Below are 24,467 nucleotides of genomic sequence, written 5' to 3' on the forward strand. Positions count from 1 at the left end.
GATTATGATGCTTACTTAAGCCTATGTGATCTTATATAAATCATTTGATTTCCCTTCCTCAGTTTCCCCATCTAAAAATGAGAGAGTTGTATTAAATAGCCTGAGATCCTTTCCAGCTCCTTCCAGATCTATTATCCTACATTAAAAAACAAAAACAAAAAACATCTTTCAGCAGGCATATTCAGCAAGCATTGTTAAGTAAAAGTTTAGACACACAAAATGAGATTTAGCACAGTGGCTTACACTCTCATTTTAGGGAAAGATGTGCCCAGAGAACTGGTGGTACAAGAGAGATGGAGATATAAGTAGAGAAGATGTTCAGATGAAAAGCTATGGGAAATTTGAGGGAGGATGAAGGGAGAAAATAAGATAGCACGGGATGGTGGTGGAAAAGAACTGGATGCAGTTATCTCCATCAATTGGGAAATGGCCAAACAGGTTGTAGTGTGTGGTTATGATGTAATACTATTATAATATAAGAAATGATAACTCAGTGATCTTAGAAAGGCATGGAAAGACTTGTATGAAATGATGAAAAGTGAAGTGAACAGAACCAAGAGAACATAATATACAATAAGAGCAATATTGTTAATCTCCCACATTTCATAATATTTATTTCTAATTACATGTAAAGATAGTTTTCAACATGCACTTTTAGAAGATTTTGAGTTCCAAATTTTTTCTCCCTTCTCCCTTCTCAGGGTAGAAAGCAATTTGACATGTTATACATATAAAATCATATTAAACATATTACTATATTAGTCGTGTTGTGAAAGAAGACTCAAAACAAAAAGGAAAGAAAAAAAACCCCAAATGAAAATAGTGTGCTTTAATTCTGCATTCAGACTCCATAATTCTTTATCTAGATATGGATAGCATTTTTACATCATTAGTGTTTTGGAATTGTCTTAAATCTTTTTATTGCTGAGGAGAGTCAAGGTATATCATGTGTATAATGTTCTCCTTGTTTTGCTAACTTTATTTGGCATCAGTTCATTTAAGTCTTTCTAGGTTTTTCTGAAATCTGCCTGAGCATCATTTCTTATAACACAATTAATATTCCATTACATTCCCCAATTGATGGACATCTCATCAATTTTGAATTCTTTGCCATCATAAAAAGAGGTACTATAAACTTTCAATAGTATAAAATATTTGGAATCTATCTGCCAAGGGAAAGTCAGGAATTATATGAACACAACTACAAAACATTTTCCATATAAATAAAGTCAGATCTAATCAGTTGGAAAAATATCAGCGCTCGTGAGTAAGCCAAGTGAATATAGTAGAAATGACACTACCTAAATTAGTGCCATACCAATCCAACTCCCAAGAAATTATTTTACAGATCTAGAAAAAATAGTAAGAAAGTTCATCTGAAATAACAAAAAGTCAAGAATTTCAAGGAAATTAATAAAAAAAAATGCTAATGAATGTGGCCTAGCTCTGCAAGATCTAAAACTGCATTATAAAGTAACAGTCATCAAAACTGTTTGGTAGTAGCTAAGAAACAGAGTGGTCGATCAGTGGAATATCTTAGGTCCACAGGATAAAATAGTCAATAACTATAGCAATCTAGGGTTTGACAAACCCAAAGACCCCAGCTTGAAGAACTCAGTATTTGACAAAAACTGCTGGGAAAATTGGAAACTAGTATGGCAGAAACTAGGCATTGACTCACACCTAACACCATATACCAAGATAAGGTCGAAATGAGTTCATGATTTAGACATAAAGAGTGATATTATAAGCATATTAGAAGAACATAGGATAATCTATATCTTAGACCTCTGGAGAAGGAAGGAATTTGTGATCAGAAAAGACTGGAAGTTATTAATGAAAACCAAATAGATAATTTTGATTATATTAAGTTGACAAATCTTTGTGCAAACAAAACTAATGCAGACAAGATTAGAAGGGAAGCAATAAATTGAGAAAACAGTTTTATAGTTAAGGATTCTGATAAAGTCTTCATTTCTAAAATATATAGAAAATTGATTCAAATTTATAAGAATTCAAGCCATTCTCTAATTGACAAATGATCAAAGAATATGAACAATTTTCAGATGAAGAAATTAAAACTATTTCTAGTCGTATGAAAAGGTTCTCTAAATCACTGTTGATCAGAGAAATACAAATTAATTTAACTGAGATACCACTACACACCTGTCAGATTGGCTAGGATGACAAGGAAAGATAATGATGAATGTTGAAGGGGATGTGGAAAAACTGGGACACTGCTACATTGTTGATAGAATTGTGAACAAATCCAACCATTGGAGAGCAATTTGGAACTATGCTCAAAAAGTTATCAAATTGTGCATACCCTTTCATCCAGCAGTATTATTTATATCCCAGAGATATTAAAGAAGGGAAAGGGACACATATGTGCAATAATGTTTGTGGCAGCCCTTTTTGTAGTAGCAAGAAACTGGAAATTGAGTGGATGCCCATCAATTGTAGAATGGCTGAATATGTTATGGTATATGAATGTTAGGAATATTATTGTTCTGTAAAAAATGACCATCAGGATTGTTATGGGCCAGAACTCTGAACTTGAAACAAGGGATTCTTACGAGGTACTAAGTCAGTGGAATTGATAGAGACAATAGTTATCTAATTTAGGATGGTTTAGTATGATTGATTTGATCCTACAAGGAGATGTTATGGGCCAGAACTTGAAACAAGGTACTAAGTGAAATTGAGGAGACAATGGTTAAATCTAATTTAGCATTGATTTAATCCTACAGCAAATTATGGTTTCCTAGTGCAGTCAGGGATCTCCTTTAGAGGAGATCATAAGATGCTGTGCCACAGTGGGCACAAATGCTTATTATATCCAGACTATGGTGGACATGGGAAGACAGGGTCCCTCTTGGCAAGGGACTTCTAGAGACACTCGTTGATGTTTTCAGTGTGGAAAAATTGGACATCTGAGAGCTCTATGTAGGCAAAGAGATAAGAGTGAGAAGACAGCGTGAGATAAGATCCAAACCCCATGTATAAAATACAACAAGGGTTTCCACTGGGCCTCAGAATGTAGATTTATCCAGGGAAATGAGAGGTGGGGCCCAGCTCCAAGATATCATACAAAGGACAGGTGGGGCAGGTGGGTTTAGGGTATATCTTTAGAAGTTCAGGACTCTGAACTTAATCATTATCAGCCAAAATTATCACTCAGCCAAAAAGTAATCAGGTGGCAGAAAGGGAGAATACAGGCTTTTTTAATCCAACAGAAGGGCAGTGTCCAGTGCGAGCAGCTCCAGTGTAATTGCCAGATGATGAGAAGAGATCTAGAAAGTGGTACAATAGAAGGGACTAGATAGGTTAATTGCTTGGGAGAGAGGGTTTATTTGTATTTCTACAGATGAAGAAGGAATCAGATGGGTGCCAATAGCACCTGGCTCAGAGAGACAGAAAAAGAGAAAAATCTTGAAACAAAGGAGAAGACCTAAAAAACCATCTGACATTGAATGAGCACAGCTGATAATGAAACTCTTAAAGAACTTTAAAACTAGCAGGAATCATTATATTCCCTGAGATGAAAAATTATTGATAAAGACTGTTGCCGGACTTAAAAACTATCAGGAATCATTGGATTTCATAATACATAATAAGACTATTGCAGGACTTCAAAACTTGCAGGAATTATTAGATTCCTGGCACATGAAGTAATGGACAATTCATTCTTTTTGGACTATTTCTAGGATTTATGGACATGTATAATTCCTCATGTTGATTCATGTTATTTGTTACATCACTACTAGCCTGTGTTATATTACTATGTGCTTATGTAATTTATGTAATTATGTGTAATACCTCCATATTGATGGATTTATGTATACCTGTTTTAAGAGTGAGCCCCTTCAGAAACCCACAAATCTGATTTGATTGCCCATTTCCTTTGGTGTCCTGAGATGTCAGGGAGGGCGTAATCACCTCCTTCTATGGTGTTTCCACCCCTTTTTTGAGCAGTCAGGGAAGGTATGATCACCTCCTTTTTTTGGGTTCTCACCTCCTTGAGAAGTCAAGAGGTTCTAAACCTCTTGTTCTAAAGACAAGAGATGTTCTAAAACAAAAGAAAGCAGAAGATGTTATGGGCCAGAACTCTGAACTTGAAACAAAGTATCTTACAAGGTACTAAGTCAATGGAATTGATAGAGACAATAGTTATCTAATTTAGCATGGTTCAGTATGATTGATCTGATCCTTCAAAGAGATGTTATGGGCCAGAACTTGAAACAAGGTATTAAGTCGAATTTAGGAGACAGTGGTTAAATCTAGTTTAGCACTGATTTAATCCTACAACAAATAATGGTTTCCTAGTGATATAATGATTGGTTTGTACTCAGTGTGCAGCATATAAGCTAGAAGCCTCAGCCAGGGAGATTAAGAGACATTCGGAGAGAAGACAAAGGACTGGCGGCAGGAGCTTAAGCTCTCAGAACTAAGGGGAGAAATTCAGTTAGATCTTTGAGCTTCCTGGTGGCTGACCTGGCCTCTTGCACTTCTAATACCACTAAAACCAAGGCCACACTAAAAGGCTCTTTTCAAAAAGCTGCCCAGGAAGAAGATAATAAAGGATCTGGACTATAAGAAAGCTAACTGGGCTGCAGGAAAGGAGAGGACTTGGAAAGAGACAATGTGGTGTTACTTGTGGTGATTACTAAACTGAAACAAAGGCTGTTCCCCGAGACCCCAAGAAAACCTCAACAGAGAACATTACATTTTAGAGAGAACATTACACAGGATGATTTCAGAGAGACTGGAGAAACTTACATGAAAGTTTCTAAGTGAAATGAGCACAACCAGGTACAATGGTACACAGCAACAACATGACTGATGCCAGTTCCAATGATCTTGTGATGGAGAGAGCTATTTAAACCCAGAGAAGAGGACCGTAGGAACTGAGTATGTATCACAACATAGCATTTTCACTCTTTCTGTTGTTTGCTTGCATTTTATTTTTTCCCATTTTTTTTTCCTTTTTGATCTGATTTTTCTTGTGCAAGACAGTTTAAAAAAATCTATACATATATTGGATTTAACTATATTTTAACATGTTTAACATACATTGAATTACTTGTTATCTAGGAGAGAGGGTGGGGGCAAGGAGGAAGAAATTTGGAACACAAGGTTTTGTAAAGATCAATGTTGAAAAATTATCCATGCATATGTTTTGAAAATAAAAAACTTAAATATTTTTGTACATGTGGGTCCTTTTACCTTTTTAATGATATCTTTGGGATACAGATTTAGTAATGATACTGCTGGATCAAAAGATTTGCATAGTTTTATAGGATTTTGAGCATAGTTCCAAACTGCTCCCCAGAATAGTTGAGTAGTTCACAACTCTACTAGCAATGTACATGTTCTCCAATATTTATTATTTTCCTTTTCTATCATATAAATCAGTCTGATAGGGTTGTACCTCAGATTTTAAAATTTGTATTTCTCTAATTGATAGCAATTTAGATTATTTTTTCATAGATAGTTTGATAGATAGCTTTAATTTCTTCATCTGAAACTGTTTATGTTCTTTGACCATTTATCAATTGGGGAATGACTTGAATTTGTATAAATTTGATGTAGTTCTTAATATATTTTAGAAATGAGGCCTTTATCAGGAATAGTGGGTGTAAAAGTTGTTTCCCATCAGTCTGCTTCCCTTCCAATCTTGGTTGCCTTGGCTTTGTTTGTGCAAGATCTTTTTAATTTATGTAACCAATTGTCCATTTTGCATTTCATAATGCAGATTCTCCCCTTCTCTACAGATCTGACACATAAATTATTCCTTACTCTCCTAATTTACTTTACGTCTAAATCATTTACCCATTTCAACTTTTTGTATATGGTATAAGATTATTTTCTGTGCCTTGTTTCCACCATACTGTTTTCCATTTTCCCCAGCAACTTTTGTGAAATGGTGAGTTTTTACCCCAGAAGCTGGATCTTTTGGTTATCAAGCAGAAAATTATTGTAGTCACTGACTATTGTATCTTGTGTACTTAATCTATTTTAATGATCCACCACTCTATTTCTTAGATATTTTGATGATTGCTGCTTTTTAATATAGGTTTAGGTCTGGTACAGCTAGGCCACTTCCTTACCGTAATATTGTTTTAAGATTCAACTTTGAATGACTAAATCATTTTGGCTGTCATAAATACACAAATTAAAAATAAAGAACATGTGAAGAAGAGTTATATCTGCATTCAGAGAAAGAACTGATAAAATAGAATATGTGTAGGATAATTTTGCATGTACACACAACACACATTTATTTATTTTGTTCAATGATGGCCATCTTGGGGGAGGAAGGGAAAATTTTTTTATAATAATTTTGCTATATATTTGAAGAGAATAATAAGTTGTACCTGGCAGATTTGCAATTTCATATACAATCTTTTTTTATTGTTCTGTTATGGAAATGCTTGTTTTCTGTGAAATGATTATTCTGTGAATAATAACTTTTTAAAAAAGCCATATTTGCTCCATTTTAGTTTTGAAAAAATTAGAACAAATCCAGTTTTAATCTTCACTAAATTTTTCACTGAACTTAGAGAACTGAATATAGTAGATTTTGATTTGTTAGGTTTGTGATTGTATATGAATGACTCACTTCAACATCTTGTTTGCTCAATGACCCAGCAAGTAGAAAGAAAATAGGATTATGCATTTATGGCTCTACTCTTGACTTTTCCTTACCATCAGATTATTCAGTTTGAGGATATTTTGGCAAACCCATCCTATCGAGAGCACTTTCGTATATATATGGAAAGGATGGACAAGAGAGCTCTGATTAGCTTTTGGGAGTCTGTGGAATATCTGAAGAATGCAAATAAGGTAATTACTGGAAATGGTAACTTCTTTTTAGTAGTGATTTGATTGTTATTAATATACTTCCATGTTTCCTAATGAAGATTTATTTAAAGAAATACATCCTTTATACATATATATCATATATAGAATCAAAAAGTTCTAGAGTTAAAAGAACCCTGGTTTAGCATAAACCTACTGCTATAATATCCCTGATAAACTGTCAGCTAACTTTTGCTTGGAGACCTTCAGTGACAGGGAATTCATTACTTTACAAGTCAATTTATTCCATATTAGGACCATTTTGATTATAATGAAATTCTTTCTTATGTAGAATTTTCTACCTACTTCTGTTTTTCTACCTTTCTATTTTTTAAGCCTTTTGAAAACCTGAAGATCTGTCATGCTTCCCTTTTGTCTTTAATCTAAACATCATCGTTAGTGTACCCTTTCTGGAACCAGGAAGATCTGACTTCTCTGGTCTCAGGTACTTACTAGTTATGTGATCCTGGACAAGTCACAACCTTATTTGCTTCAATTTTCTTATCTGTCAATGGCAATAATAATACTTCTCGTGTTGTTTTGAGGATAAAAATACAATAAGGTCTGTAAAATATCATGCCATATAAATATTAGTTATTATTTAGTGATAGAGTTTGAAATCCCTGCCCTTATTAAAGTGTGACAAATGATTAGATAGGAGAAGCCATATGGTGCAGTAGAGAGTGTGTTGGACCTGGAGTTAGGAAGCCTTAAATAAAGAATTCAAGTAGGGGCAGCTAGGTGGTACAGTGGATAGAGGACCAGTCCTGAAGTCAGGAAGACCTGAGTTCAAATTTGGGCTGACACTTAACACTTCCTAGTTGTGTAACCCTGGGCAAGTCACTTAACCCCATTTGCCTCAGCAAAAAAAAAAAAAAAAAAAAAAGAGTTCAAATAAATCCTGCTTCTTATACTTTCTAGTTGTGTGATCCCAAGCAAGTCATATGACCTCTTTCAGTTACAGTTATTTCATCTTTGAAATGGGGATGACATGTATGGCACCTGTCTCCTGGGTAATTTTAATGACAATGTGAGATAATATACATTAGTTGCTTTACAAACTTAATGTTCTTATTCAGTTTAACTACAAACTTTAAAGTGCTACATAAATAATAGTTATCATCATCCCATTATTATTATTATTATTCCAAATGGGTCTGAGCTTAGCAGAGTAAAATCCAGAATTTCAGGCCTTTAAGGTTCCTTTCAACTCTGAGATCTGCAGTCATTAATGGCACCATTATTCTAGACTTTATACTTCTATTAATACTACCCACAGTTGAATTAGTGTTACTGTTAGTTATTGTGTTACTGTAGTATTACTACATTACAATGAAGACTTTCTTTGCTTGTTATCTATTTAAGCAGCCAGACTGTTTTTTAAATGTAAAATCTTAATCCAATTAAAATTTTGAATTGAAGAGCTAATTCTAATCTAATCATAATTTTTCTACCATATATGAGGTGAGTTCCTTCCCTTCAAGTAACTTCTGGCCAGTTCCAAAAAATCTAATGGCAAATGGGGATGATTAAATAGATTGGAAGCTATAGCAAATGAATCTTAGTTGAAGGGATAGGAAAGTTTAGTCTAAAGGAGAGAAGACTTTTAATCTTTTAGGAGGCTGCCATATGAGAGATTAGATTTGTTTGGCTCATTTCTGCCCAAGAGCACAGAACGTGGAACAATGTGTGGGAGATACAGTGAAGCAGGTTTCAGCAGCACATAAAGGAAAACCTCCTAACAATTAAAGTTAACTTTAAGTCAGTCTCCAAGTTGCATCAAAAGATAGTGAATTTCTATCAAAACAAACAAACAACAGTTAAAAATAAATGATTTTTAAAAGGTTGGTGGGTTCTTCTCAGGAAAAAAAAAAAGGTGCAGCAAGATAATTGTACAAATATTTTTACATATATTGGATTTAACATATTTAAATATGTATAACGTATATTGGATTACTTGCCATCTAGGGGAGGGGATGGGAGGAAGGAGTGGAAAAATGTGGAACCCAAGACTATGCAAAGTATCAGTGTTGCAAAATTATCCATGCAATATGTTTTGAAAATAAAAAGCTTTAATTTAAAAAAAAAAAAAAGTAGGTGGTGAATTTCCCACCAGGAAGTCATCAAGATGGCAATGAGTAACTTCCTTCTAAGAGGATTCCTGTTTAATTCTGGGTAAGTCTATCCCAGTAGTCAACCTCAGTTCTATAAATTTGTTTTTAAAATATTTGGATAATTCTGCTTCGGCATCAATGACTTTGTTACATTGCATATATTATTTTATGCTTTTAAAGCATTATTATTTGATCACTGGTTTGAATAGGCTACCAAAGGGGTTCATGATTCAAATAAGCTTAAGAATTTCTGGCCTTTAAGATCCCTTTCAGCCCTGAGATCTATAATCATTGAGAATTTTCAAAAGAACATACTTCAGGCTCTAAAGAAAATTCCCAGCTGTTCAATACTAGTATGATATTTTCATCAGCACTGTATAAGATCATTTGGACAGCATATTTGGATGTACAAATACAGGTATATTTGTAAAAATAGTAGGCACAGCCACTAGCTACACATGTGAATGAACATTGAGGATTTTGTCTCCTTTTACACAATTCTACGTTATTTAGTTAAATGTCCCTGAGAGTATTAATGTTATGTTCATTCATACACACACACACACACACACACACACACACACACACACAGTTACAGTTTTAAAAGTAGAGACTTTAAAAAATAGACTATTGATATTCCAGATTAATATTAAATATTACGTAATTATCCTAAAATGCCTCTTGTTTTTGTTTTTTAAGTTAATTAATTAAAAAAATGTTCTTCTCTTTTCTGTCATTTAACTTCTTTAAGTTTCAGTATTTTCATTTGTAAAACAGACCTAGTGATTGATTTGCTGACCTCTCCAGATCATTGAGAAAACTCTTTAAACTTGAATGTTCTCTAGAAATGAGTGATCATTATTTATAATTATTATCATTTGAGATAATAATTTGCCAATGATTTCATTGGCAAAGAGAATTCTTGATTAAGAATTGTCTCTACCAGTGCAGAGTGACAGCTGTTCTGTAATTTATAGTCTCAGAAAATTGTCTGGGATATTAAGAGATTAAGAGAGTTGCAACAAGAGAACTGTTTGGTTCTGCATACATATATTGTATCTAGGATATATTGCAACATATTTAACATATATAGGACTGCTTGCCATCTAGGGGAGGGGAGGGAGGGAGGGGAAAAATTGGAACAGAAGTGAGTGCAAGGGATAATGTTATTAAAAATTACCCTGGCATAGGTTCTGTCAATATAAAGTTGTTATAAAATAAATAAATTAATTTAAAAAAAAAAAAGAGATTAAGAGAGTTGTCTGGGATGACACAAACAGCTTTGCCAGAAACAACACTTGATCCCAAGTTTTTCTAACTCTGAGGTCAGCTCCACAGCCATTCTCTCAACGATTATTGTCATCATTTTTATTAATTAGTTTATTTATTGATCATCTTTCTTTTTAATTCAAGAGACTTAAAGAAAATAATTTGACCTTAATGATTTTAATTTTTTTCTCTTGTATTCATCATGCTTTTTCCTTCTTTACAGAATGAAATACCACAATTAGTTGGTGAAATTTATCAGAATTTCTTTGTGGAAAGCAGGGAAATATCTGTGGAAAAGTCACTTTACAAAGAAATCCAGCAAAGCCTTGTAGGAAATAAAGGCATTGAAGTGTTCTACAAAATCCAGGGTGATGTTTATGAGAGCTTGAAGGATAGGTATTACCCTTCATTTATTGTTAGTGACCTGTATGAGAGACTGATCAAGAAAGAAGAAGAGAAGAGTGTTTCCCAACTGATTTCTGACAAGGATGAGGCAGTGAGTATCTCATTTTATCTTTCTGTGGTCCTTTGCAATGAAGGAAACTTGACTACAAATCCTATGCATATCTAATTTTTAATCTGGCACACAATCGGTGAACATGAATTAAGCATCTATTATGTGTCAGGCTTTTTTCAGGTTGTATTTTAAGTGAGACCTCAGGGAAGCTAGGAAGTGGATTTGGGGAGGAAGAGCATCCTCGGAATTGGGAATAGCTATGGAGTCTGGAAATGGAGTATCTTGCTTGAAATACCTCCAAGAGGTCACCTGGATTGCAGAATATATGGGAGAGGATGAGGTGTAAGGTATAAGACAACAGAAAAGATAGGATGGGGCCAAATCATGAAGGACTTTGAATGCCAAACAGAATTTTATATTTGATCCCGGAAATAATAAGGAACCACTGGAGTTTATTGAGTAGGGGGTGACATAGTTCATACCTGAACTTTGAGACAATTAATTTGGCTGCTGAGTGGAGGATAAACTAGAATGAGCAGAGATTTGTGGCAAAGAGACAAGTAAGCAAGCTGTTACTATAGTGTAGGCTTGAGGGCATGAGGTCCTTGGGAGTAGAGGAATTGAGGATGACCTCTCAGTTGGGAGCTTGGATTCTTGGAAACATAGTTGTATCCTGATTAATAAAGCTAGAAAGATAGAAGCTTTTATAAGAAAATATGAGCTCAGATTTGGACATGTAGAGTTTAAAATGTCTACAATACTTCCCATTTGAGATTTCTGATAGATAATTGGAGATTGGGGTTGAGAGAGCAGCAAAGAGCTTAGATTTCAACACTGTGTTTGTGTGTGTGTAACCATATATGGGTGCTCATGTGTAGCCTTGGACTACCTTGAACTTGTCTACTTCTCTCAGTAGGTACTGAAGGATCTACATTCTTGCCCTTGAAGGAAATTTAAATTAAGAGTTTTGAATCTGCATTTTAGTTGTATTACACCTTAATTTGAGGGAGATCTATTTTGTCCATTTTAATTCATAAGTATAAAGTCATCAGCTTAATTAGTCAAAACATAGAGTTGCTTTGTTGGATTTTTCAGGAATAATTATAATGGAATGGCAGTTTAAAAGGAATATGTAATCAGCATTCATTTACATTTGATTTTCATTATGGGTTAGTTTGTCCAGTATCTTTAGTATACAGGGTCTTTTCTGTTCTGAGGCAAACTCTCAATCTGTTTGAAGGATTATGTACTTTTTTTCCTTCTTGCATTTTCAGTGCTTGGGACATTCATTTTTCAGTCATATCTGACTTTTTGTGACCCTGTTTGGGATTTTGTACTGTAATAGTTTGCCATTTCCTTCTCAAGCTTATTTTACATATGAGAAAACTGAGGTAAACAGGGTCAAAGTGATTTGCCTAGGGTCACACAGTAAGTGTCTGAGACCAAATTTGAACTCAAATATATGAGTCTTCTAACCTCAGTGCTACCTAGCTGCTCTCCCTGGCAGCTTACTGGAATACTACTTGATTTGACTTGAATTCTTAATTTATAGCATGCAAACTATAGGACAGTAAGCCTGACTTCAATTCTGGACAAATGCTAGAAAATAAAATTTAAAAGATATTTTGAAAACATCAAAAAGGAAAAGTCATCAGTAAAAACCAGCATAATTTCATCAAGAATATATCCTATCAAAGATACGAATTGATGAAGTCTTTCATTTTCTGCCTTTGTGGACAAGATGATTCACAACTTGTTAAATTACCAGACTCACATAATCACTGATGCTTCTGTGTCAGCTTGGAAAGGGATCTCTAGTGAAGTGCCAGAGGGGTCTGTGCTTGGAACCATTTTATTCAATGTTTTTTTGAATGATTTGGATGAAGCAAAGGCAGCATGATTACAGATTTGCAGATAAAACAAAATTAAGAGGAATAACTTTTGATTTTTGGCTTGGGTGTATCAATATTCAAAAAACTTCTTAACAGATTAGAATGATGGATCGAATCTAAGATGAATTTGAATAGAGATAACTGTATGAAGACTTGGGCTTGTGATCCAGACATGACTAGAGGATATTTATGTGAAATTATCTGGACAACAGATTTTATATATTGAGTCATCTGTGGACTCACAGCTCAAAAACTAAAGTAAGCTTAGGTTCCATCAAGTGTCCACTGTACTCTCATTCAAGTTCAATTCTTGTGCCACATTTTTGGAAGAACCACTGATAAGAAGCATGCAACATTCCTAGGATGGCAATAAAATGGTGAAGAACCTTGACCCAATGTCATAAGAAGACTAGAAACCATTAGCCTAGAGGAGATTACTGGGAGGAGGGACAGTGATTGTCCTAAAAATCTTTAATGGGCTGTGTTGTGGAAAAGAAGCTAGACATCTCTGCTTGATAGGGCAGGACCAGGAGAATTGGACAGAAGTTACAGAGATTGGCATCATTTATAAAAATAAATCGATAGAAATTAGATTTGGCCAAAAATGGAACTGGCATTTTAGAGAGTTACAGTCTTCTTTCCCGCCTCCCTCACCCTCAGGAGATTTTCAAGAGGTGACTAGATATTTGTAGAAAAGATTCCTGCTTAGGTAGAAAGTGGGTTAAAGGACTGAGATTTTGAAATTCAATGGGGTAAAAAGTACTTTAACGTAGAACTTTAAAATTATAAACCCCTTTTCTCACAACAACCCCCTGAGGTTAATATTACATTAATAAGTGGAGAAGCTGGAGCTCAGAGACTTGATTTGACTTGCCCATAGTCACACAGCTGGTGTCAGGCCTGAGATTTGAACCTAGGTCCCTCTGACTCCCAACCTACTTTCCACTGTATCAATTGCAGCAATAGAGCCATGGTTAGAATCAGATAACCATAGAAAGCAGTCTAGGCAACTTTGTCACGGGCTCTGCCATGTCATTAATCATAAGTCAGATTTATGTGAAGTTTCAAAATCTACTAGATAGAAAATTATCACTTAGGGAAACAGAATTAAGCTTCTGTCAGTGCAGGGCATATTCCAAATATCTACGTGTTAATTTGATTGCAAAATGACCGACTAAAAATAAATAAATAAATAAATGACCCACTAATCAACTTGTAAACTGTAAGTTTAGAGGTAATTTATCACATTCATTCAGGAAGGGCCCTTAACAGCAAGGAATTTAGGGATTTTATTTAAAATTATAACAATTCCCATCTCAGGATGATGACAGGCCTCCATAGTCTCATATCAAACATGAGTCATAGAATATTTCTGTTTATTTCATAAGAGGGCCCATCCCAAGAGCCTTCCAGCTTTCTGGTTCCAAAGAGAAATCAATACTGCAGCAAGTCTTACAAGTAATTATTCTCCCATCCTTTCAGGCCATGATACAATATTTATATCTTTTATGAGACTGTACATACCAGTCACTGGACTCTGAAACATTTCTTGCTTTTAGTTAGAGAAGAAAAATATCTTGCTGATGGTGTCAGTATTGCCATACTATAGTGCTAGTTACTGAGCATTTTATGTAAAGTCTGTAGATAATCCTGGAATAGATCTGCCATGTTAATTAAGCAGCATGGCTGGCAGGAATTTAAAATTCTGATGACTTCTTTTCTAGAGCCAAGGAGGTGAAGTTGGGGAAGAAACCATGGAGGAAGCTAATGATCGGATCAATGAGCAAGCCAGTTATGCTGTGAACAAACTACGAGAATTAAATGAGAAACTGGACTATAAGAAGCAAGCTCTGCATTCTATTCAAAATGCACCCAAACCTGATAGAAAGGTAAGGGTTTAGTTTTCAATTTCCTCTTTGGATTTTCCTGTCTGTTGGTAGCTAAGCAAAAATTGATAGCTTATATCAATAGGGAAGTCTATCCTATTCCCTGCTAATTAGTACAATCTGGAGTTCTTATCTCACAGGGTTATTGTGAGAAATATTCATATACACATACACACATAAATATGAATGTTTGTATATTTATACATGTATCTATGCAGAGATATATGTGTTTAAACATACAATGTTTTTATTTTAAAGTTCTTCAAAAATATGAGCTATTTTTATTATTATTGTCAGCAATTGATATCAGTCAACATTTATTAAATCTTTATTGTATGCTGGGCTTTGTGAACAGAGGTAAAAATAATTAAGTACCTTCCCTCAAAGAGCTTACAATCTAGTAAGGGAGCTGTGTGTATATTTTGTATATACCAAACAGAGGTGTCCCCAAAGTCTTAGTGTAGTTTTAAGCTCTTAATAGCTTACATTAAGCTTCCGTTAAGTTTTTAATAGCTTAAAACTTTAAAGCTTTACATTATTCATAATTTTAAATTGTACTACATCTTTTGAGAAACACTGTGTTTCCAAGTTGTCTACCCTATTAAATTTCTCCTAAGAGAGAAATAGATAAACTTTTGCCTTTGCGTCCCCAGTACCTGGCTTAGTTCCTGGCACACAGTCATGTTTATGTCTTAATACATATTGGTTGTATATTAATACATACATATTAACATGTCTTAATAGATATTGGTTGATTATTATTGATAATATCAATAGTTGATAATAATAAAAGTTTTTCTTTACACAATATTTTAAAGTTTGTAAACTGCTTTGCCTTTGTTATCTTATCTGAACATTGTAACAGTTATATAAAGTTGGTATTCGAGGTATTAGTATCCCATTTTATAGATGAGAAAACTCTGGCTCAGGAGGTTTAAATAACTTGATTTTATTCAAGTATCTAAGCAATAGAAGTAGAATTCACACCCAAGTGTCATCTAGATTGTAACATTGCTTCATTTCCATCAAAACATAAATGTTATCTTTTTCTCACATTTGTTTTATTTGAAACTCCTGAACACCTTGTTTATATTACTTTCATTTCTAAGATTAAGTATTTGCACTCATATACAATATATAAGTGAAATGATATTTGTAAAACATTTTGCCAACCTCAAAATTTTATATGAACATTAGCAATTATTTATATAGAGCTTCCCAGCTATGAAGAGCTTTTCACACGTGTTCTCATTTGATTATATTTCATCTGTGTTCTTGTTATGAGCTCTCATCCTTTGCCTGCAGAGAGGGTGGAACTATTTTCTACCCCACCTAGATCACTTCTTGGTAATAAATTGGGCACCATTCCATCCTTTTGGTATCTTGGGTTACCATTTGGTTCATTGCCTAGAATTACCACCATAATGTCACATTATGATTTACAAAGTAAATTTCCTCACAACTCAGCAAAGGAGATGATATAAATTATTATCCTTATTATGTAGACAAAGAAACTGAGGGAGCTAAATTTGCTTGTTCACAGTAAGTGATCCAGCCAAGACCAGAATTCAGGGCCTCTTGAAGACAAAACCAGTGCTTTGTCCTCTACATCATGCTGATTTTCTAGAAAGAAATTACTTTATTAGGAGCTTATGAAGTTTTAAAGATTAAGAATTAATCAGAGTGGATGTGGCTCTCTTCAATAATGAGATGATTCAAACCAGTTCCAGTTGTTCAGTAATGAAGAGAATCAGCTACCCCCAGAAAAAGAACTATGGGAAATGAGTGTAGACCACAACATAGCATTTTCACTCTTTCTGTTAATGTTTGCTTGCATTTTTGTTTTCCTTCTCAGGTCTTTTTTTAACCTTCTTTCTAGATCCGATTTTTCTTGTATAGCAAGATAACTGTATAAATATGTATACATATACTGGATTTAACATATACTTTAACATATTTGTTAAATGTTATTTATTTAACATATATTGGACTACCTACCATCTAGGGGAGGGGGTGGGGGGAAGGAGGAGAAAAGTTGGAACAGAAGGTTTTGCAGGAGTCGATGTTAAGAAATTACTCATGCATATGTTTTGTAAACAAAAAAATAAAAAAAAAAGATAAAAATGCTTGTTAAATTGCCAAAAAAAAAAAAAAAAAAGAAATAATCAGCAGGAGTGAAGTGAGCAAAACTAAGAAAACATTGTACACAGTAACAAGATTATGTGATCAACAAAAAAGGTGATTCAAGGCAATTCCAATAGCCTTGGGATAGAAAGTATAATTCACATCCAGAGAGAGAACTATGGGGACTGAATGTGGATCAAAGCATAATATTTTCACTTTTTTGTTGTTGTTTGTTTGCTTGGTTTTTTCTTTCTCATTTTTTTTTCCCCTTTTAATTTAATTTTTCTTGTATAGCATGATGAATATGGAAATACGTTTAGGAGAATTGCACATGTTTAACTTATGTTGGATTGCTGCAGTCTTGGGGATGGAGGGAGGGAAAAAAGTTTGGAACACAAGGTTTTGCAATCTTTGCATGTATTTGGAAAAATAAAATGATATTGAAAACAATTAAAAAAAAAAAAAAAGAATCAGCAGACAAAACCTCTCCCATACCAGAGTATAAGTCATCTATGTCCTCAAGGAGGTTACATTTTTATCATATATTTTTATGAATAAGTTTAGGATTTCTGTGAATACATTCATGAATGAATCTCCATGCTTTCGGACAGGAAACATATGTAAGTTATTATTGGTGCTTCTTAAATATCTTTTATTTTTATCTTTTGGACCCATAATTTCATTGGTGAGTGGAATATTCCACATATAGATGTTCTTGTTACTATTGCAAATCAGTAATTCATTTTTAATTTAGAGTCTTAAGAAAATTTGCTGGAATATTGTATAATGATCTACGATGAATAACTTAGCTATTCTCAGGAATACAGTGATTCAAGACAATTCTGAAGGACTTATGATAAAAGGTGCTATCTCCACAGAAAGAACTATTAAAGTCTGAATACAAGTCAAAGCTATTTTTATCTTTACTTTCTTTATTTTTCTTGTTTGTTTTTTTGGGGGCTATGTTTTCTTTTGTGTGATCACACATATATAATTTATGTTAGATTGCTTACCTTCTCAACGAGGTGGCGAGGGGAGAGAGAAAATTTGGAACTCAAAATTTGAAAAAAGAATATTAAAATTGTTTTTACGTATAATTGGCAAAAAATTAAATATTACATTTTTTTTTTAAAAAAGGAAATTAGCTAGGAGGGTAAAAGAACTTTCCCACAATTAATATGTGGAGGAGGCTGGATTTGAATCCAGGCATTGTGGCTCCAGTCCCCTTTTCTATAAGGCCATACTCCCTGTCTTTCATACACACAGGGAATTTATGCTTTGACATTTGCTGGGCTTGGCTAAAAATAGATGTAATATAATCAGAGGAACTCAAAAAGCCTTTCATATAAAAATCTCCACTGACAATTTACAGTCAATAACATCTCTTTTCATAGGTAATTCAATGGTATGGCCTAACTTTGTGTTATAGCCTTCACCTAAGACCAGAAAAGAGAGGTAAATTAAATATAATTTAATAATCAATAACTCGAGCTAACAAGAGAATTAAAACAGCCAGGTTTCCTGTGTCTCCATAAGAACATTGAGTCTCATATTCTTTTCCATGTATGAGTCACTGCCTGGTAATCAGGCTGGCACTAGTGGGAGGCATGTTCCCTCAGTCTTTCAGGTCACCAGAGGACTATTTAGATTACAAAAACAAAGGGAGTAAGTTCTCAATATCACTAACCTGTAGTCAGAGCTGGCTGGCAGTGGAATATTTTGGGAAACAGTCAAGTCAAAAAGCATTTATTAAGTACCTCCTATGTGTCTGAGGTTACGAAGAAAAGCAAAGACCATCTCTACCCTTGAGAGCTTATAGTCTGATGGGAGAGACAATATGGAAACAATTATGTACCACAAGATATAGACAGAATCAGTCGGGAATCATCAAGACAGAGAGGACACTCAGAGGGCAAAGCAAAGAACAAGAAACAGGGATGGGGTGGACTTTTAGCAAGGACTTGAAGAATGACAGGAAAGAGTTGCTAGGTGGCGCCGTAGTGCATGGAATGCTTGGAGTCAGGAAGACTCTTCCTTCTATCAAATGTGGGTTCAGACACTAACTGTGTGACTCTAGGCAAGTCACTATGCTCTGTTTGCCTCCATTTCTTCATCTGTAAAATGAACTAGAAAAGGTGATAGCAAATTATTTCAGTATCTTTGCCAAGAAAACTCCAAACGGAATCACAAAGAGTCAGAAATGACTGCCCAATAACAAAGAGTTGTTCATATAAATTAGATTGTTTATAACCTATACAAAATAGGTTGTTTATATAATAATTTGGGTTGTTAGAAGTTGACGTTGCAAGCATGTGTGATTGGAGAATATCCATATTAATGGGAATGTTAAGGAAGCAGGAGAACTTGGGAAGAACAGCTAGTAGGAACACTAGTCAGATTATAAATAAAGATCATTCTACTATTACCTGGAAACTAAATGAAACAATAAGACACAGTTTTTATGCTTATTGAAATATGTGATATGTTGGTGGATTCTCCATTTTAAAAGCTTTAATTTCTAGCTCACCCACACACCTAATCATCATTTCCCCTAATATTATAAATCTTTTGTTCCTGTAAATGAATTTTGCTATTATTTTGTCTAATTCTTATCTTCTTTATAATTTTGGTATAATATTAATTCTGTAAATTTATTTAGGAAGTATAATCATTTTTGCAATCCTAGCATAGCTCAAGTTTGAGCGTTGGCTGGTCCTTTTAATTATTTAAGTTATTATTTAGTCCTCTGAAGACTGTGCTATAATTATATTTATACATATCTTGAGTATAACCATCTCAAATTAACTTCCAGATACGTTATCTTAAATGAATTCTCCCTTCCTATTTTTTCCTCTTTGATTTTGTTATTGCAACATAGATATGCCAACGATGTTGGTGTTTATTTTGCTTTCTGCCAATTTGCTGGAGTTATTGTCTCAATTAGTTTCTTTGTTGATTATCTGAGGCTTTCTAAATTGACTTTTTAAAGTCATCAGCAGATGGAGGTAGTCTTCTCTTGGCTGCTGTTTATGTCTTTAATTTCTTTCTCTTGTGTTATTGTTATCATTACCATCTTATATGTTAACTAACCAGGGCAAAGGGGGAAGTCTTTGCTTTGCTACTGTATTTTTGACAAAAACTTCTATTATTTTCTTATTTTTGAGAGACTTTCTTAAAAACATTTGAATTGTAAAAATTGGAAAATTCTTCAAATTACTTATGGAAGTTGTATTGTGGGTTTTTTTCTGTTTTTATATAGGGTTTAGCAGTAGTTCTATCCAAAGAAATTTAGATATTTAAAGAATTTATTGAGTAGTGGAAGGGGAATTGGTCTTGGAATGAAAAGATTCCTGTGTTCAAATGTGGTATTGATGTTTACTCCCTGGGTGACTAGTTATTCTAAGATCATTCATTTAAAACCAGAAAGGATTTTAAAGGTCCTTGAGATTAACGCCCTCCTTTTATTAATGAAGAAACTGAAGCTCAGAAAAGTTGAAGTTGCATGACTTGCCTAAGGCCATACAGCTGGTAATTAGAGGAGAATTTGAAACCAATTCTTCCCAATTCCAAGTCCTCTCTCTATTACATTATGCTGCTTAATCTCTCTGATCCAAGCTTTCCTCATCTGTAGAATGTAGGCATCTCTGTTTACCTTAGTTTCCTCAACTGTAAAATGGCACCTATCTTGTAGAATTTGTTGTGAAGATCAAATGAGAAAATATTTGTAAAAAAAACTTTTAGCATAGGACCTAGCATATAGTAGGTGCTATATAAATGCTTATTCCTTTCCCTCTTCCAATAATAATAACAGTGATGATGATCACAATTAGCATTTATATAGCATATAAAGTTTGGCAATCATTTTACATAAGTGATTTCATTTGACCCTCACAGTAACCCTCAGAGGTATTTTACAATTGAAGGAACTGAAACTGAGAGACATTAATATAGCACAGAGAATAGAATGCTGGGCCTAGGTCTAGAAATGGGGTTTAAATCTAACCTTTATTACTTTCTCACGATGTGAGTTTGCGCAAGTTACCTAATCTGCTTGCCTCAGTTTCCTTAACTGTAAAATAAGGATAATAAATAGTGGCTACCTCCAGGGTTGTTAGTAGGATCAAATGAGATAATATTTGTAAAACCTGTAGCACAGTTAGTTATTGGCACATAGTAGGCACTTAATAAGTGCTTATTTCTTTCCTTCCTTTAGTAACTTGCCTACGTTTAAAAAGCCTCCTTCTGAGACACCTATTTCCCTGACTCCCAAGTCTAGGACTTCCCCCTTCCCCATTCCCCCATGCTACCTTGCTGTAATAAGAGTCGGAGGTAAGATTTGACTTAGATCCTCTGACTTCTAAGCCAGTATACTTTCCATTGTACCAGGCAATCTCTTTTCTTTGGGAGTATGAACGAAGACTATCTTGTGATTGGTCATGCATGGCTGGTGAAGGAGCCAGTATTATGATGCTTTAGGATGTAATGACACTGCCCACATTATTATCAAGTAAATTGAGGCCACTAAAATACTTCCTAAACATTAATCTTTCTTCCCTTGGCAGATTGTTTCCAAATTGAAGGAAGAAATCATTCTCATGGAAAAAGAACGCAATGACCTTCAACTGCACATAGCAAGGACAGATTGGTGGTGTGAGAATCTTGGCATGTGGAAGGCCTTCATCAACAGTGGGGAGGTAGTTGACTTCGGCTCTTACCAAATTTTTGATTTGGAGGAAAGTCCATATTCTATCTGTTCTGTTTATTCCTCTTTCTTGTTTGAACCCTTATTTGGTCACTGCAGCAGTTACAGGCCACTAATCTGATCTTCATACCTCAGGAGAGGGCAGGGCATTGGAGTCCATCTTCACTACTGCCAGAAGGCTGCTACTCATTAATGTACTTGAAAAACATTGATTTGTTTTCCTGTCTTCATGAAAGACTGAAATATGATCGAGTGAGTCACTTGGAGCCACAGGAGGAAAAAGAGAAGAGGCTGTAGAATGGGATGGATAGAGGCCTCTTGACTGCATGCAATGGGTTAGCATTTCAGTATGAAGGCACAAACAAGATAAAATGCCCACCTTACTTGTGATTAAGGGACAGAATTTTTAGATTTCTTGTGTCTAATCTTGGGCCTGAAATCCGAGTTGTTCTCAAGAGTGTGTGTGCATGTGTGCATGCACATACAGACTGGGAAATTCATGGTATTTTTTTTTCTCCATTAACACTCTGTTCACTTTAGAAGAAAGACATTTATAGGTCCCTGTGCCATTACCGCTGACAGATCCTCCTTCCCATCTGCTCAGCTATTAGTCAGTACACAGAGAGACAGTATTTTGTTCCAGAGAAAGTCATCCGTGATTGTACACTACCTTTCTTATTTATCACAAGACTAGTCATCCTGGTGGCTGCCAATGGGCTTTAAGTTCCTGTGTACCCTGAATAGTGATATTCAGTTGTCTAATATCCTTTCTTTACCTGACCTAAAAACCCCACCCTTAGAGGTATAAATCTGAGTTAATATGTGGGGTAGAGAATAATAATAATAACTAGCAATTAAACATGTGCCTTATAGCAATCTTCTGTAGTTAGTAGGATTTTTATTTTACAGATAAAATGCTACCTGGTGTTCAGGTAGTGTTTTTAAGTTTTATATACATTATCTTATTAGATCCTCATAACAGTTTGGTAAGGTCTAATATTAAGAGGAATTATTCTCCCCATTTTACAGATGAAGAAACTGAGACTTAGAATGGTTAAGAGATCTACCCAATTTCATGCAACTATTAAGTTCTAATTGCAATTGAATCTACACCCCAAACATTTTCCCCTAGGTCTCACTCCTTTGTCATTTTATATGTAATTGAAATAAATTTCATGATGCAATGAAAACTGACCTTTTAGCCTGAAAGATCTGAGTTCAAATTTCACCTTTTTGACACATCCTAGCTATGGGAGAGGCTTCATCATAGGCAACTACTCATAGAAAATCTTCACCTTTTGTGACATGGAGTTCTTAGGCAGTCAGATAAAGCCCTTGGAACATCTTTCAGAATACTGTTCTTATAGTCATTACATAGAATTACAAAGGAAACCAATTATATTAAAATAGTTATAAAAATATTTTTAAAAAAAATTCATGGAACCCAGATTAAGAAGTCCAGTTATAACAGAATAAGTTACAAAGTATAATTATAGTGGTGGAAGGCATTTCTTTTTCTGGAAGATCCTTCCTATATCAGTGACATCTCCAATCCATTCTTCTCCCTCTTCTGCTGTTGACGCCAGACAGCTTTTCATAAAATATATTTCTTTTCATGTTTTTTTTTGTTTTTTGTGACCTGGTCAATTCTTGTATCTTCCCGAGGAGCATGGTTAACAGTTTTCTCACTGAACACATCATGAGACCAAGAACAGTGGTTACTTGACTATGAATCCATAGCCAAGTCACTTGACAATCCAGGGGAATGTGATCCAACCAAACATTTTGAACATCATTTAGAATATTGTGTCAGGTTTCTTTATTCTTGCGTCATATATGTATCATATTGTCATACATGTAACAGATGTTGGTTCATTATGCAGATGAAATATTTGTGGAACTGACCTGTCGATTCTAGACTGGGAAACATATCAGCTAGTGAAAAAATGATTTTATAAGGCTGGAAGTCATGTGTTTTTGACTCATGAAGTCAAATGAGCAAGGCCCTTCGCAATCTGATTTCATATACATGCAAATACTACCAGTGATTTTACAATAACTTAAAAAAATAGTTTTTTTTTTTAACCAAAAGGATGTGGTTTACATTTTTTTATTTTTTTTATTTCAAGGTTTTAGAAGAAAATGGGGAGCAAATGCCCTGCTACTTTGTCATGGTCAGTTTGCAAGAAGTTGGAGGGGTTGAAACCAAGAACTGGACGGTCCCCAGGAAGCTCAGTGAGTTTCAGAATTTACATCGGAAGCTTAGCGAGGTATGGATTCTTGGTGAACTTTGGGTCTTGGAATGTTAGTGGGGGAAAAAGGCCCTCAATAGCATCCAGTCCAACATGATAGAAATTAAACTTTCTTCTTACATTAAATACCTTGAAATATCGTATTTTTTACCATAACATTGGTTTTGAAAGGAAAGCTTCTAAAAATCATGTAATTCGGGGACATTGAGACCATTTGAGTGATCTCCATTTTCAAAGCTAAACTACACAGGAACTTTTTTTTTTTTTTTTTTTTTTTGTCTTTTTGCTTGAAGGTCTGCAGGAACAAAAGCCCTTTCATTTTCCTTAGGAGCACATATTAATTAGAATAGCAATAATAACACTAACAGCTGGCAGTTATAGTTTATAATTTTACAATTATTATCTAATTTCATCTATACAGCTACCCTGGAAGGTAGGCACTCATCCCTATTTTATAGATGAGAAAACTGAGGGAAATAGTGATTAAATGGCTTGTCACATAGTTAGGAAGAATAGCACTCTATTTACTGAATCACTAGTTCAGAATCTTATCATCCTATTAAGCTATTTTTAAAATCATTTTATTATTTTTTATTATAGCTTTTTATTTACAAGATATATTATGCATGGGTAATTTTTCAGCATTGACAGTTGCAAAACCTTTTGTTACAATTTTCCCCCTCTTCCTCACCCCCTCTCCCAGATGGCAAGTAGACCAATACATGTTAAATATGTTAAAGTATATGTTAAATACAATATATGTTTACATATCCATACAGTTATTTTGTTGCACAAGAAGAATTGGACTTTGAAATAGTGTACAATTAACCAGTGAAGGAAATCAAAAATGCAGGCAGACAAAAAGAGGGGGATTGGGAATTCTATGTAGTGGTTCACACTCATTTCCCAG

General features: G+C 34.4%; 1 protein-coding gene across 1 annotated transcript in view; it reads left to right on the plus strand.

Annotated features, from left to right (window-relative positions):
• SNX25 (sorting nexin 25) overlaps positions 1-24,467 on the plus strand; it is a 291,635-nt gene that overhangs the window by 219,442 nt on the left and 47,726 nt on the right. The window contains 5 exon segments of the mRNA XM_051965470.1: positions 6,715-6,846; positions 10,468-10,740; positions 14,318-14,482; positions 21,166-21,297; positions 23,435-23,575. Of these exon segments, the coding sequence (XP_051821430.1) occupies positions 6,715-6,846; positions 10,468-10,740; positions 14,318-14,482; positions 21,166-21,297; positions 23,435-23,575 (843 nt within the window).

This window comes from Antechinus flavipes, chromosome 6, assembly GCF_016432865.1.
Source record: "Antechinus flavipes isolate AdamAnt ecotype Samford, QLD, Australia chromosome 6, AdamAnt_v2, whole genome shotgun sequence".
Taxonomy (NCBI): Eukaryota; Metazoa; Chordata; class Mammalia; order Dasyuromorphia; family Dasyuridae; genus Antechinus; species Antechinus flavipes.